At 38.2% G+C, this 15,462-nt stretch overlaps 1 protein-coding gene across 1 annotated transcript in view; it reads right to left on the reverse strand.

Annotated features, from left to right (window-relative positions):
• Positions 1 to 2,586, reverse strand: part of ppm1e.L (protein phosphatase, Mg2+/Mn2+ dependent 1E L homeolog) — a 108,483-nt gene extending 105,897 nt beyond the window's left edge. The window contains exon 1 of the mRNA XM_018246902.2: positions 2,251 to 2,586. Within this exon, the coding sequence (XP_018102391.1) occupies positions 2,251 to 2,432 (182 nt within the window). The 5' untranslated portion in view covers positions 2,433 to 2,586. The remainder of the gene's footprint in view (positions 1 to 2,250) is intronic.
• Positions 2,587 to 15,462: the final 12,876 nt, after the last annotated feature.

The raw sequence follows: 15,462 nt of genomic DNA on the forward strand, positions 1-15,462 counted from the left end.
GGCGTGGATACAACAGTTTCAGTTCCTCAACTATGCATCAGCCTGCCCTTCATTCAAATAGTGGGAAATGTGCAAAATTTTAATGCAAAAAACAAAGTTCTGCCTATTTCTGACAAGAAGTGCAATTTACCCTGTAGCAGAACCATAAAGGGGTTGTTTAACTTTAAATGAACTTTTAGTATGATGTAGAGAGTAATATTCGGAGACAATTTGCAATTGCTTTTCATTTATTATTACGTGTGGTTATTTGAGTTATTGTGATTTTTATTCAGTAGATCTCCAGTTTGCAATTTCAGGAATCTGGTTGCTTGGGTCATTGTTACCTTAGCAACTCTGCACTGATTTCAATAGGAGACTAGGAGAAGACCTGAGTATAAAGATGAGTAATACAAAGTAGCAACAATAATAAAAATGTGTTGCCTTAAAGAGCATTTGTTTTTTTTTTAGATGGGGTCAGTGAACCCCATTTGAAGTTGGAAAGAAGTCAGAAGAAAAAGACAAATATTTAAAAAGCTATAACAAAAATGAAGGCCAATTGAAAAGTTGCTTCGAATCAGCTATTCTATAACATACTAAAGTTAACTTAAAGGTGAACCACCCCTTTAATTCACATTTCACAGGAAGCCATTTTATACAGGAAAACGCAAGTTCATTTAAAAAATGAAGTTAGTTAGGGCCATAAAATGAAGGACAAATACATTTCAATAAGGTAAAATGAAAGTTCATGGTCAACTGTAAAATCCACAATGTTCAATAAAGAAGAGGGTCTACTTACATTATAAGTAAAATATATAAAACTTCTTAAATAATGTGACAATATACATTTAGAGAGCATCATTTAGAAATCAAAAAACCTGTTCCAAATATGATGCAGACATTGTGTTTACATAAAAGTGAAGGAAGCATTCATTCTAAACACTTATCTAGTGCTCAAATTATGAGGTGCTACTGCTTTATATTTGCTAAGCAATCGAAACCAAGACCCACAGACTGGTCATACATCTAGTATATATTTATGTTCACCAAGTCCTTATTTGGGAAGTCAATAATACATTGGTGAACAAACAGTCAGTACCTTGTTCTGTAATAGAATCTATACAATTAACTTTTAACACCTGAAAAAACTGTCCTTGTCATTTCATTCTGTCGGACCTGCCTGCAAGCTCCATGCCACTCAAGAACAAGTACAAACACCACCCGTGTGAATTAGACCGTGCAACCCCCCCCCCCTCCCCCAGATACACAGCTTTATAAAGATAACACAGTAAAAGACTCAACAATGTATTTTTGAAACTGGTCATTCATGAGAAAAAAAAGATAGCAGCTTTGAAGCAATGGCACAATTCAAATGAAACTAAAACAGAATGTTCTTGTGCAGCAAATTCTATTATTTGTCAATTTCTCCATTGTTTTGCCACAGGCGAAGGAAAGTCCATTCTGAGAAACGCGAGTTTAGCTATAGGATTGTTATTGATTTATGTTCCAGCGTTGTTCTACTATCACCAATGTGTACTGTTATTCATTGCATTTAGCAGCTAGAAATCTAGAGCTTCAGCCCATCATCATCTCCCAAACATTCTGGTGTTCTCTGTGATAGGGCAGTCAGGTAAATACTGGGTCACCTGCAGAAATTTCCGAGAGCTGGGGGGATCCTGATAACGCTCGCCAAGTTAAAAGGGTAAGTAAACCCCAAAAATAACATTTTGCCTAATAATTGCAATTCTAAACAACTTGCGATGGTTTTAAAGTTGGTTGCAAACATAACTGCTACTGGAAACGCTACTTTCTATTCTCTGCCTTAAGTGATTCTGACTTTTGAAAGAATGCAGCAGGTGCTATCTGATTAACAGACCTGTGAAGAAACCTGCAGGGTTGAGGTTCTGTTTCAACAATGACAACCAGCAGTGCAGAAAGGGATGTAAAAATATCGCCTTCATTTGTTGCAGTTACACTCACAAACAACTTTAAAACCTCTACAAACTGAAATTAATGTATGTAAAATAGCTTGGAATTCCATCGTCTTTACCAAGGCAAAATCGTATTTGTTGGTGGTTTGCATCCCCTTTAATCTGCCAATACAATGAAGCTCCAGCAATGTCCTTGCTGCCCAGAATAAAAACCCTTTATTACTATCCCTTAATGTGCCCCATGCCAGTCCAACAGAACCATGTGCTGCTTCCCTTCAAACCCACGCACAAACCCACGCACTCATGCTCTCTGCCGCCGACCACCACACACGAACCACTTAACTATTTGCAGAGATGCTGCAGGCACAGGTCCAGGCATTCCCCTTCCACCTCTTCAGGGGTGATGTGGTCAGACACGGGCCGGAGTGGGATAGGGTCCTCCTCCCCGAAGGCTCCTCTAAACTCCCCTAAGAAAAGCTCCAAGAACCTGCGGCAGGTTTTCTCCTCGCTGGATAAGCCGGACATCGCTTCTCATTCCTAGACAAGAGGAACAAGAGGAAAGACTAGCGGCAGCAGCACTCACTCCTCCAGTAGCAGCGCTGTCAGTGGTTGAGGGTGCGGGCTGCACAGCTGCTGGAGAGCTCCCGGGGGCGGGCTCCGTGACAGCAGGGGGTGGGGCCAAAGAAGGGGCGTGAATCTGGTGTCCTGAAGACAAGAACTGCCCACCCTACTCGTTTCCATAGAGACTAATACGTCTACATAAGCATCAATTGAGGAGACGAGTGTTTATAGGGCCAAATGTAGATGAAAAGCGAGAAAGAAATCCCTGACCTATATTATTATTAGTTTAAGGTTCTGATTGGTTGTTGAGATGACGTTGGAGCAAATGCCGAGACGTTACGTCGTTATTAAAGAATAAAAAGCAACCATGTATTCTAGAATGCAATTGCAAACTGACATGAAATATTACAAAATTAGCCCAATATGCAAGCAGTCTAAAACCAAAATCTCGGAATTCTATAAGACAAACCTCAGTTCTGTATAGGGATGCACTGAATCCAGGATTTGGTTTCGGCCTTTTTCAGAAGGATTCGGATGCAGCCGAATCCTTCTGCCCGGCGGAACCAAATCCTAATTTGCATATGCAAATTAGGGAATGGGAGGGAAATCGTGTGACTTTTTGTCACAAAACAAGGAAGTAAAAAATGTTTTCCCCTTCCCACCAGGGGCACTCACCTCAGGCAGCAGCGCTCTATACGTTTCCAGGGGCGGCAAAAAGCCGCTCCTGGTACTTTTAAGAGCTGAATTTCCGGTTTTGAAACCGGAAATTCAGCTTTACTAGTGCAAGTGAGCGCAGTTGCACTCTCCGCACTAGTGTTCCTGCCTCAGATGCCTCCCCTCCCAATAGGTAAGCTGGCGAGGGGGGGTGGCGGCATTTTGAGGAGCCGTCTCAGGTGGCGTCTTCATCAGAATCAGCACTGCTTCAGATTCGGTTAGGTATTTGGCCAAATCTTATGCGAAGGATTTGGGGGTTCGGCTGAATCCAAAATAGTGGATTTGGTGCATCCCTAGTTCTGATGCTCTTGGGAAGTTCCAATAGCTAAGGAATTTCTACACAACCTGGCTAGGGTTGTCACCTTTTCTGGAAAAATAGTGGCCTTATTATTTTTTTTTTACTTTTTCCCCCTATTCATAACATTGACATCAAAAAACTTATTTTAACTGCCAGCTGGAACCCTACAAAATTCTGTTTTGATGATTTTGGGTAGTTCCATTATCAAAGGAATTTCTAGATCATGTAACCTCTGACAAGGCTTGCCAGCTTTCATATCAAGCATCAGATTTTACCTGTCAGCTGGTATCTCTGCTCCTGACCAAAGCTATGTTGGACCTTTAATTCCTATAGCAGGGTAAAGATCATTTTCTCTTTTGGCAAAATGAGTGCTAAAGTCCCTAAGATCCTAACTTATGGAAATAAAAGGAGCAATGTTTGGTGCGTGTGTGCTCATCTTATCACCTGATCCCATTTCACTTACAGAATATTTGTTCCCAAAGGGCATCAACAACAGTTGAACATAAAAGTAGTTTCAAGTCACAAAATTACTGGTGTTTGATAAGTTATCTATGTAATGGGGTTATCTATTCACTGTGCAGCCAGTAGGCTGGAGTGGAGGTTAAGTCTAAGTACCTACATCAGCTATGTTTTCATACTTGTTGGCATTCAATACCATTTAGCAGGGATCCTCAACCTTTTTAAATTGTGAGCAACATTCAGAAGAAAAAGGAGTCGGGGAGCAACACTAACATGAAAAATGTTATTGGGGTGCCAAATAAGTGCTGTGATTGGCAATTTTGCAGCCCCTATGTGGATTGTCCACCTACATTGAGGCTCTGTTTGGCAGTACACCTGGATTTTATACAACCAAAACTTGCCTCCAAGCCTGGAGTTCAAAATTAAGCACCTGCTTTGAGGCCACTGAGAGCAACACACAAGGGTTTGGAGAACAACATGTTGCTCATGAGCTACTGGTTGGGGATCACTGCCATATAGCCATGCAACAGCAACTTGTGGAGTGGCATATTTTACCATATGATGTAATTACTTTTCATTTGGTGCACATACTAATTCACCAGCATTGTAGACAAAATAAGTAAAAATAATGTCAAAACAAACATTTTGACAAATAGAGGTCTCCAACAGGCTTATAATCTAGGAAGGTGGAAAATATTATTTCTAAATCATATAATCAAACAGCTAGTCTAAAGAATAAATATAAATATATATATATATATATATATATATATATATATATATATATATATATATATATATATATATATACACATTGCTCTGTCTGTCACATTCAGTTTCTCCTCTTTCTACCTTACTTTTTTCTTCCCTTACAATCAGAACAGACTGTTATGAAACCTTCACCCCTTTGCTATAGCTTCCCTTGTAACTGAGTCATAGGGGAAGGACTAAGCACACTGTTCACTGCTGAAAACCTTTAAAGTCTCTCCATTACACTTCTAAATAGGAAATCAAGAGGTACAATCAGCATGCCGGAGCAGCGGTTATCCCGGGCTTCTGCCGCCTGAGGCAGCAGCCCAGATGTCACCCCCCCTCCTGCTCCGCTCTTAAAAATCAGCGTCGGAGCGGGTCAAAAGAGGGCAGCATCGCTATTGCATTGAGCACAATTGCGTGCAGCATTGCTAGTGCATTGAGCGCAATTGCGCTCTCTGCACTAGCAGAGCCGAATTTCCAGGTTAAAACACGGAAATTCGACTCTTAAAGTTACAAGTGGTGGCTTTTTGCCGCCCTTGTAACTGCCCGCTCACTGCTGCCTGAGGCAAGGGTCTCACCTTGCCTCATGGCAGGAGCGGCCCTGTGCTGGAGACATATCCTTAAAATTTTTTAGTGATGGAAAATATTATACAAATACTGTGTGTGTGTATATATATATATATATATATATATATATATATATATATATATATATATATATATACATACATACATACACATTATTAACATTGTTTAAAACAAATCTGCATATTTTTTGGAGCCATATGTGTAACTCATATAGAATGTATGGATGGAAAGTATTTTTAATAACACTACTTGGAGAGTATCAGTTCAGCATATGTATACAAATGCATTTAAAGGAGAAGGAAAGCTACCAAAGCAGTTTATTGCCAATGGATTAACCACAAATTTAAAGGAGAAGGAAAGCTACCAAAGCAGTTTATTGCCAATGGATTAACCACAATAGTGCAAGTTATAAGACTATATTTATTCTGTTGAATGATTTACCATACCTGAGTAAACAGCTTTAGAACTCTCTCTGTTTAAGATAGCAGCTGCCATATTAGCTTGGTGTGACATCACTTCCTGCCTGAGTCTCTCCCTGCTCACTCATAGCTCTAGGTTCAGAATACAGCAAGGAGGGAACAGGGAGGGGGAGAGGAGCAAACAGAGCATGCTTGAGCCCTGCCCTGGAAAGCCCATGTGTACACAATAGAAGGAAAGAAATGCTGTGTTTCTTTTAGGGATGCACCAAATCCACTATTTTGGATTTGGCCGAACCCCCGAATATGCAAATTAGGGGTGGGAAGGCAAAAACATTTTTTACTTCCTTGTTTTGTGACAAAAAGTCACACGATTTACCTCTCAGACCCTAATTTGCATATGCAAATTAGGATTTGGTTCGGCTGGGCAGAAGGATTCAGCAGAATCCGAATCCTGCTGAAAAAGGTCGAATCCCAAACCGAATCCTGGATTCTGTGCATCCCTAGTTTCTTTTGACAGAGGACTCAGAGCAGCATTACTTTGAGGGTTTCCTGGTGTATTCATATAGACCTTTCTGATAAATCTTACTTAATTTTAGCCTTTCCTTCTCCTTTAAAGACAGGCCATGGGAAGTCATAAGCATGGTTTGCAGTATTCATCTGCAGACCTAATTGATGAAGGATTAATTCTTCCAGTTCCAACAGTTTGTTCTGCCAATCCAGCTAACAAAACTTTATTTACATTTCCTTTGGACATATCCTGTTTTATGTTTACTGGCAGGAAGTTCTTGATGTTGCTAAGGCAAAGAGCCGAGGTGTACTGTGCATTCACTCTCTGGGCTCTGGCCAAATGGATTTCTTCAGAAAACCGCAATTGCCACTGTGTGCAGAACACTGTTCCCATTTATCTTTCAAGTTTAACCAGAACAACTATCCCTTCAGAAAGCAACAACACCTTCAGACTGATAAAACATGCCTCTATTTCTAGGAAGACGCAGTAAATGGTGTTAAATAAGGAAGGAGCTTTCTTTTTAATATATAACATATTTAATATAGGTATGAGATGTCTTAACTGGGCCATTTCCAAAAGACATCAACTAGAAAATGTAATGATTTATTTTTCTCTGTAATAATAAAACAACACCTTCTACTGGATCATAGCTCAGCCGCAATAAGCCGTGTTGGTGGCAAAATAATCCTATTGCATTTAGGGTGATCCAAATTATGGAAAAAAAAACATTCATAAAACTCAAGCATTCTGGATAATAGATCCCATAACTGTGTATATTTTAGTTATCCTGAAAGGCTCATTATTTAACACTATTTTGAAAATAGTCTACTCTCTGGTACCTAGGACCATACTTGTAAACCCCTGTAACTCCTGGTAGAAAAGGTGTTACATGGGATGTTCTCAGAAGGGCTCTTGCTATATTGGTATAGGAAGGGTTAATCACACTGAATCACACACACAGAACAGATTCTCTTATATCTTGGGTGCCAGTGGTTCTTGCAACCAACAGTTAATTCTATTTGCTGGATCTTACACAGTCTCTTTGGTGGTTATGCTCAGATGCTACAATAAGATTCCATTTATAGATACTTAAAAAAAACACAAATCCGCTTTACTTCAGGAATATCCTATGAGTCCCTATACTAGTGGGTGACACTGCTATGTACTGACCCTTCTGGTCTCTTTGTTGCTCTGGCTGGTCTCTAATTACAGTTATCCTATCTCTATCACTCCTAGAGTGAACTATTACAGGATTATTCCTGACACTGACTTCTCCTACTGAGGCCTACCTCTTCCTCAGAAGGGTTGGACTGGGTTTTCTGGGGCCCACCAGGGCTGCAACTTCAAGGGCCCATCTCCCAGTGTCTGCCCTGCCATTGCATGCTGCACACCTTTTACCTTCTTAATTTTGTGGTTGTGATGAGATGAGATAGGATGGTTGGGTAGAGGAACGGGCCTGGGTTGGCGGGGCCCATTAAAGGAATTGTTCAGCAAAAAAATAAAAACTGGGTAAATACAAAAAATGCTTTTAATATAGTTAGTTAGCCAAAAATGTAATGTATAAAGGCTGGAGTGACTGGATGTCTGACATCATAGCCAGAACACTACTTCTTGTTTTGCAGTTCTCTTGGTTTCCACTGATTGGTTACCAGGCAGTAACCAATCAGTGACTTGAGGGGGGGCCATATGAGTCATAACGGTTGCTTTTGAATCTGAGCTGAATGCTGAGGATCAATTGCAAACTCACTGAACAATTATGTCCCATGTGGCCCCCTTCAAGTAGTCAGAGTTAGAGATCTGAAAAGCAGGAAGTTATATTCTGTTCTGTTATGTTAGACATCCAGTCACTCCAGCCTTTTTACATAACATTTTTGGCTAACTAACTATATTAAAAACATTTTATATTTTGCACAGCCTATTTACCCAGTTTTTTTTACACTGAAAAACAAACTTCCTATTGGTTGTTATAAGTTACTGCACCTGGGCAACCTTAGTGCTTTTTATTACATATTGGGGTTAAAGTGTGGCGATCCAAATTATGGAAAGACCCCTTATCTGGCAAAGCCCAGGTCCCAAGCATTCTGGATAACAAGTTTCATACCTGTGTCATTTGTAATCTTAGTACAGTATGCCAGATGTTTTCTTTACATATTGATTTTCAATGTAAAGTTCTGTACCACTTCTGAAATAATCAAAATATTCTTCATTATTCCCCTGCCAACGATATCTCCATATGCAGGCAATCAGATTTTTAAAACACAGGTCTAACTCTGCATCATAAAGACTGACTCTGAATCCTCCCTGAAAAGAGACTGAATATTGAGAGCGGGAAGAATTACTTTAAAAAGGCTATGGTTACTTATTTCTGTGGGATCACCCTAATATTTTATCATGAAAGCCCCCCTTTAAAGGAAGAGTAACATTAAAAAATGAGTATTAAAATATAATGCATACCTCCCAACCGTTTTCAGCTAGACAGTCCCACTTGTAGAATACAATGTTTTCAGTTCTTACAGGTGAATCTGAACCCATTGTATTCTACAGAGCATATATGTTGTCTAACCTGTGCCTTTTCTCCTCTTTTCATTTCATTTGGAACAAATGGTAGTATGTGGCATGTTCATGCATAACAAGGTATAGCCTTTTTTCCAGCTTCTTAGATCTATGTACCCATTAGAAATGTATTTGTTATTCTCATGCGACTCGTGTTTTTAAATGTTTAATTTAAAACTATTACCATATTTGAAGCTGTTTTAAATGAAAGATTAATGTGTGGCCTTTTCCTGCCAATCCGATTACTTGCACTATTTGCATCCCCAGTGAGGGTAGGAGGGGGTGCAGTTGGAACAGTCTCTGTGAGTGCATTTTTTTCTTGTTCCATGGTTTCCATTCTGTGTGTTGCTACTGTGACCAGCACACCCCCTGTTTCTTTAGTCCTCCTGGTTTTAGTTGAAGTTTGGCGCTAAACCCCTAAATTTACTTTCTTGTGGATACTGCCAATACAATAATAAAACTATTTTTCTGAAAATAAATACAATGAAAAGTCCCCCTTTCTGTGCAGACATTGCCTTAAGCTCTGAAAAGACAATCATTTATCTATTTTAAGTTTCTTCAAATAATCTGATTCTATTAAGAATTCAGTACTTACAGTTGTACATTTCAGTCGGCAGAGATGTATAAAAGAAGAAGCTTTTACATGTAAAAGGTATTAGTGAAAAAAAATTGCTGCAGACTTGCTTACATTTGTGACAGTATCTTAGAAGTACGCACTGTATTCTGCAGTGTTAACACATTGCTGATAAATCTTTGGAGATAAATCCTTCTGTTCTGAAGCTTCATTTTTGTTTTACTGCCAAAGTGTCTTGGTAAGGAAAAATAAAGAATTTATCTTTAGTAACTGTAGAAACAGCTGATATTTAGAAGCAAAAGGAGATAATGAGTAAAAAGCTGTAAAATAACATGTCTCTGTATATTTCATTACTACAATGGCAACATACACACAAGACAAGGGAGCTGGTATACTGTGAACACAGATACAGTAAAATTGACTGGAGGATCAGATTTTGTTTCTGCTCATGAAAAAGTAAAAGCTGGTTTGAAATGAACATATAAGTCCCACTGTACAGTTGCTACAACACTGTGCGACCATTGCCCAACATAGTGAGTAATAACTACATTAACCTCTTTGATTAGATCTGACTATGTAAGTTCTGACTTAAGGCAGATGGTATGTATATACATGGAGGAAACAAACTTAGGTGTGCACCTTTGAATTGAGGCACAAGCCACACAACCCAATACCACATGCTCATAGGTTACTTAGAGCCCTTGGTGATGAAAACCCCATCTACATCCTTTATTATTTGTCTCAGGGAGTTCAAACTGGAACAGTCCCTGAATCAACTTGGTGCTAAAAGATAATTTCAGTAACCCTGCATTCCCTTAATTGCTAAAAAGCCATCCTAAACTAACTTTTTCTAATTTTCTAATTCACTTACTGGTAAATAAGGAAATAGAGAGGTTATGTTCATAGTTATCTTATCCTGCTTAAGCACCTCTTCTCCAGCTAAGTTTAATTGCAAGTTAAAGTACCCCTAGGTATTTCTCACTCATAGATTTGCTGCTTACTAACAGGCTGGTGACAAAAAACAAAAAGATATAATTCTCTATTAAAAACTGTTTAAGTCATCGTTGTTTATTCAATTGCTGTGGTTTCATTTTGTTAAAGAATTTGCTGGAATGCAAAGTTTGGTGTGGCTAAAGCTTTTTCAGCAAGTTTGCCATGTATATAAGAAATTTAAAAACATTGCAAATCACAATGCTTTGTTTATTCCAGCATGGCTTTATGTGCAATAGATCGTGTTAGACAAATCAAATTTCTGATTAAAATAGTGTAATTCTAGGCATAAAAATAGTAATAAGGTTAAAACATAACGTTGATAAAAACATGATTTTGCCTCTTTATAGGTTCCAGAAAAGGCCTCACCTTGAGTATGTATGCAGTAGTGATCTGTGGTCCAGCTCAACGCCCACGGGATCCACACGTCATGCAGGTTTGGTCCGACTTAAACACACATTTTGCAGGTCGCGGGTGGGTTTGAGTTGACCTCTCCTTCTGCTTTTCCCTCATGCGATCTTACACTGCTGGCTTTCGGCTCTGGCAGCCTCCAAAAGTTAGGCAACCCTAAGTGATTCTTACCGGATACTCCACGTCAGAGCTCCTGTTATCAGAAAACTGCCCTGGCCCAGGGTTCTTCTCAACAAGCACCATGGAGAAAGAAAAAGCAGAAAGAGAATCGCTCCCTGATGCTTGCTGGACGAACCCTTGGCTGGGACAGTTTTCTGCTGATAGAGACACTGGCCCGGGCATCAGATTAATGAATACAATCACCGAGGGGTGCCTAACATGACAATCCCCAGTGATTTTTGCCTAAACTTCTCCTTTAAGAAGGATATTGATGATAGGGGAAAGTACAGAGATGTGCAACTAAACTGGTAAAAGGAGTGGAACAATTTAACCAATAGGAAAAACTGTCCAGATTGGTGTTGTTTCTCTGGAGATGTGTTGAGAAAAGAGGCTTGTGATTGAAACAGATTCTTTTTATTTGACAAAGCATAAGTGGTTCTTCATGGTAAGGGCAGTGAAATTGTGGAATGCCCTGCCGGGGAATGTTGGGGTGCCTTTAAGTGTGGCTTGGATGGCAAGTATAACTGTATATCCACGGCTACAGGGATTTTAGATTTACAGCTATTTATTATAAGTCTATATAGTTTATGTATGAGTGTATATATATATATATATTTACTGCCAGTTGATTCACTCTGATCATGTTTAAACAATGACATCATAATGTCATTACCTGCAGCTCTCCCATTTTGCCACCCAAGCTTCTTGCATTTGTAAACATTCATACCGGTGCCGGATACTGGTAGCTTGTTTCTTGTGTATATACACATTATGGTCCCTCCTTGTCATTAATGATACCCCATTCAAATCTCCACCCCTAATCTAATTTACCTTCCACAGAATTGCTCACTGCTAATCAATCATGTAGGAGCCAGAGGTCACCATTTACAGACTTGTAGCCTAAATACACAGATGAGTATCACCCTTTGCTTTACATTCAGGGAGTGCAAAGTATTATGCCTATAAAAAACACCTTGGAGGTAACAAGCTGCATTGTGGGTAACAATTGCACCAGTTATAAATGCCACATAATTCTAACATGTAGTTGCACATAGGTGACAATGATCAATACAATACATTGCTTTCAACTTCTCTGTGTTTTCTTGTACCAGTGCAGTTTAAGATGAAAAATAACCAAAGTGGTTAAGTTAAAAAAAAAGAGAAGACACCTTTTTCTTTTGAATACTTAACTGTGAATTAAAACATGAAAGACTTAACAAGTAACACTTACACTTACAGTAACACTGTAGTATCTAGTTCAGAAATTGTGGTGGTGTAATTTCATGCTGCTATTTCTCAATATGCTTAAAATGTACTGTTACAAACCTAACAAATGTAATTTGCATCGCAGTTAGTAGAGTATGCTGGTAATGCAGCTGGAACATTTAGGAGGTAAGCTGGTTGTTGATGAGAAATTGTCATGACACACTATAATGCTTTGACTCTTTCTGTCCCTAGAATAATCACAATGCACATTCCACCATATGTAAATCTGGATCTATAAATTCCTGGCATAGTCCATCCTATATATTAACTAGCTCAGTTACATCTGAATCTGCTGTTACATGTTCAAGGATTCTACCTGAACATGTAATGATCTCAGATGACATGAAATGGAATAACTTTCCAAGTTATCTCATTTTGATAATATAACAAAAAATGGATCAATTGAATCATTTTATAAGGTGGTTTCTTTCAGGAGGAATTGCTTAAATATATAATGAATGAAGTCATCTGCATCTCGAACGTCATCATTCATGTCTACCCCATTAACAATGAGTAGAGCTGACCCTGAATGACTTTAGCAGAAGAAACAAATGTACTTTTTTTTACAGAAGTCAACCCACACAAACTAGAGGTCATCCCCCAACTAATCTTGAGCACTAATGTAAAATAGTTATACAGAAGCGGAGATGAATAGATGACCATCAGGTTCAAATTTTAATCATATTATGCTTCTAACTGACCCAAACGACAGTGGAAAAAGACCATCTCAAGCCATAAACGATTTAGACTCTCTTGGAATCTCTTTCCTAACTCCAAAATAACAATCTCAGAATAGCTTGTATTCAGTATATTATATATGTAGTTTGGTGCTGAAGACCAAAACTAGGTTGCATACTCTAGACAGGAATTAATGGATTATAGAAGGGCAGATGAACCTCACCTGTTCATTATAGAAGGGAGTGTTCATGCCATGAGTGCCACTCTCAAATAAATGTGATCTAAAAACTTCACCAAAATGATTCCTATAAACAGCATAGATAGCACATATACCATTTAACCATAATTGGGTGACCTAACGTTCATAACATCTGCAATGAATTTCATATCAGACTTAATATGCATGTTACACAGGTTACCGTAACATAATATAACCTCCATGAGCTCTGGTTTTATAAATTTTTTTAATAAAAACAATACAGGAAATATTTTCCATGAGTATACTGTAATGATTTAAATATAAATAGCTCCAGTTTCCCTTTCTAAGAACACCTCCCCTTTTTGGCACTAGTACATAACGTACTCTATGATTAGATGCAATGGATTTCACTTTTCACAAGTTCAGTATTGTCTCAGTCTTTGATTGGCTGCTAGTGGGTTTTAAAGTTTGAAGTCCAACAATAGGCAATTCTGCTTAGTAAGAACTATGCCATGTGTTTGCGCTTTCTCTGCTCCTGGTCAATTAAGTTCTGATTTGTGCTGGAAACACATTTCCATTTAATTTTTTTTAACGACAAAAGGTTTTGGGATTTTATTACTATTTGTATGTATCTGTATTGTTTTTATCCAGGGTAAAATGAGGATTGAAATAGTAGAGGGACCTTTTGGCAAACTTTTCCTTTTACTGCAACATATTTAAATACCAAAAAAAATAAATATTAAAAGCAACATTTTTAAAAAAAACTTAAATAGTAATTTTTCTGCAAAGTAATTTCACAGAAGTTATGCAATGTAAATAAAGCAAATTAACATTATGATGCCCAGGTATATCTCCCGGTTGTAAATGCTTTGTCATTAACTGAACACATTTATTCTTGGTAGTTTAGGATTTCTTGTTGTTATATTATGAAAGGTGAGTGGGTTGTTTCCTTGTACTGATTCCAATACCATGTGGCATATTAATACGTTTGTTAAAAGCAGGAATTCTAGGTTTGCTATAACTGAAAAAATGCTTTGTATACAATTTTTTGTTGCTTGGATGTCTGCACCAGGCCATCTGGATAAAAGATGACTATAGATGCACAGATATGTGATATAATCCAGTCCATGTTTAACCCAATCTGCATGCATGTGTTCCCCATACAGCTGACTTGGATATCTAATGCCAAGGGCACACTGGGGGTAGAGGATCTGCTCTAGTCTACTCCTGTGTGTAGCTCCACTGGCAGACACAGCATTGGCAGCTACACAGAGTAGATTATGCATGTTTTTGCAGTTTTGGCGCCAATCTCTGTTTAGTGTGACTGCATTATCAACAACAGCACAGCATCCCTGTCAGCGGATCACTACACAGAAGTGGATCTGCTACTCTCTGCCTTTGTACAATACAAGGGCAGAGAAAAGCATACAGTGAATGTGGCCTTGGCCATACTGGCGAGGAGGATGTGGCTGCTCAGAAGATAATCTTAAATTTAAATAATTTTACATTTTAAAATCTGAACTGAACCCACCCCTTGTTCCAGCATGCATGCATCAGGTGTTAGCTCAAGTAAGTGGTAAGACATCAGGTTATAATGGTGAAAAATAGGACAAGAATTAAATTAGGGTAAGATACCTGATTTACGGCATTGACTGATGATGATGAAAAATATTAGACTAGAGTAATTTGTAAGCAGAAAATGAACTGACAAATAGTCATGAGTATTCAGATGAATTCAGAACAATCCAAAAAATGATGGGTTCAGTGAATCACTACATGAATACGCTCAACTCAACGAAAATGCATTGTTTTAGATGACCATCTCTATAATTAGATATTTGCACATAACAATATAGGGAACTTTGATATTCCAGGCATTTATTTCTAAAGTGGAAAAATGCAATGGGTAAAAAGTGCTTTTTTAAATTCAAGCTCATTGACTCATGACGTTATATTGAGAAAATGAGAATACCAGATTGAATATAAGCTTCTATTTCTTTTTTAATGTGCAAATTTTAAACACACACTGATAAATTAGAGAAGCCTATAATACTACAACATGGTATCCTCTTTTTCCTGTAGGACAGCATGTTTCTAAGCAACGTATTGGTCTTTACCAACAACATGTAATTTTCCAAATGCTAACTGGCAGCTGCATGTCCTTATTTGTTTCAGAATAAATGAGTGGATCCGTATATCATATTTATTAACAAAATGGGTTTGAAAAAAAAAGAGATTGTGTGCAGATGTTACCAAATCTAAATGTGTTTTTTAAAACGTTAAAACCATTGGTGAGGACAAATATGTTGAATTTCAATCTTCATAAGTACATGTGTACCAAACTCTCGGTTTTATTATGCTTTAGCAGCTGCTTCAATATGTAAAATCACATTTGGACTATGGATTTTGTTCTGGGATGTCATGG

The sequence above is a fragment of the Xenopus laevis genome, chromosome 2L, assembly GCF_017654675.1.
Source record: "Xenopus laevis strain J_2021 chromosome 2L, Xenopus_laevis_v10.1, whole genome shotgun sequence".
Lineage (NCBI taxonomy): Eukaryota > Metazoa > Chordata > Amphibia > Anura > Pipidae > Xenopus > Xenopus laevis.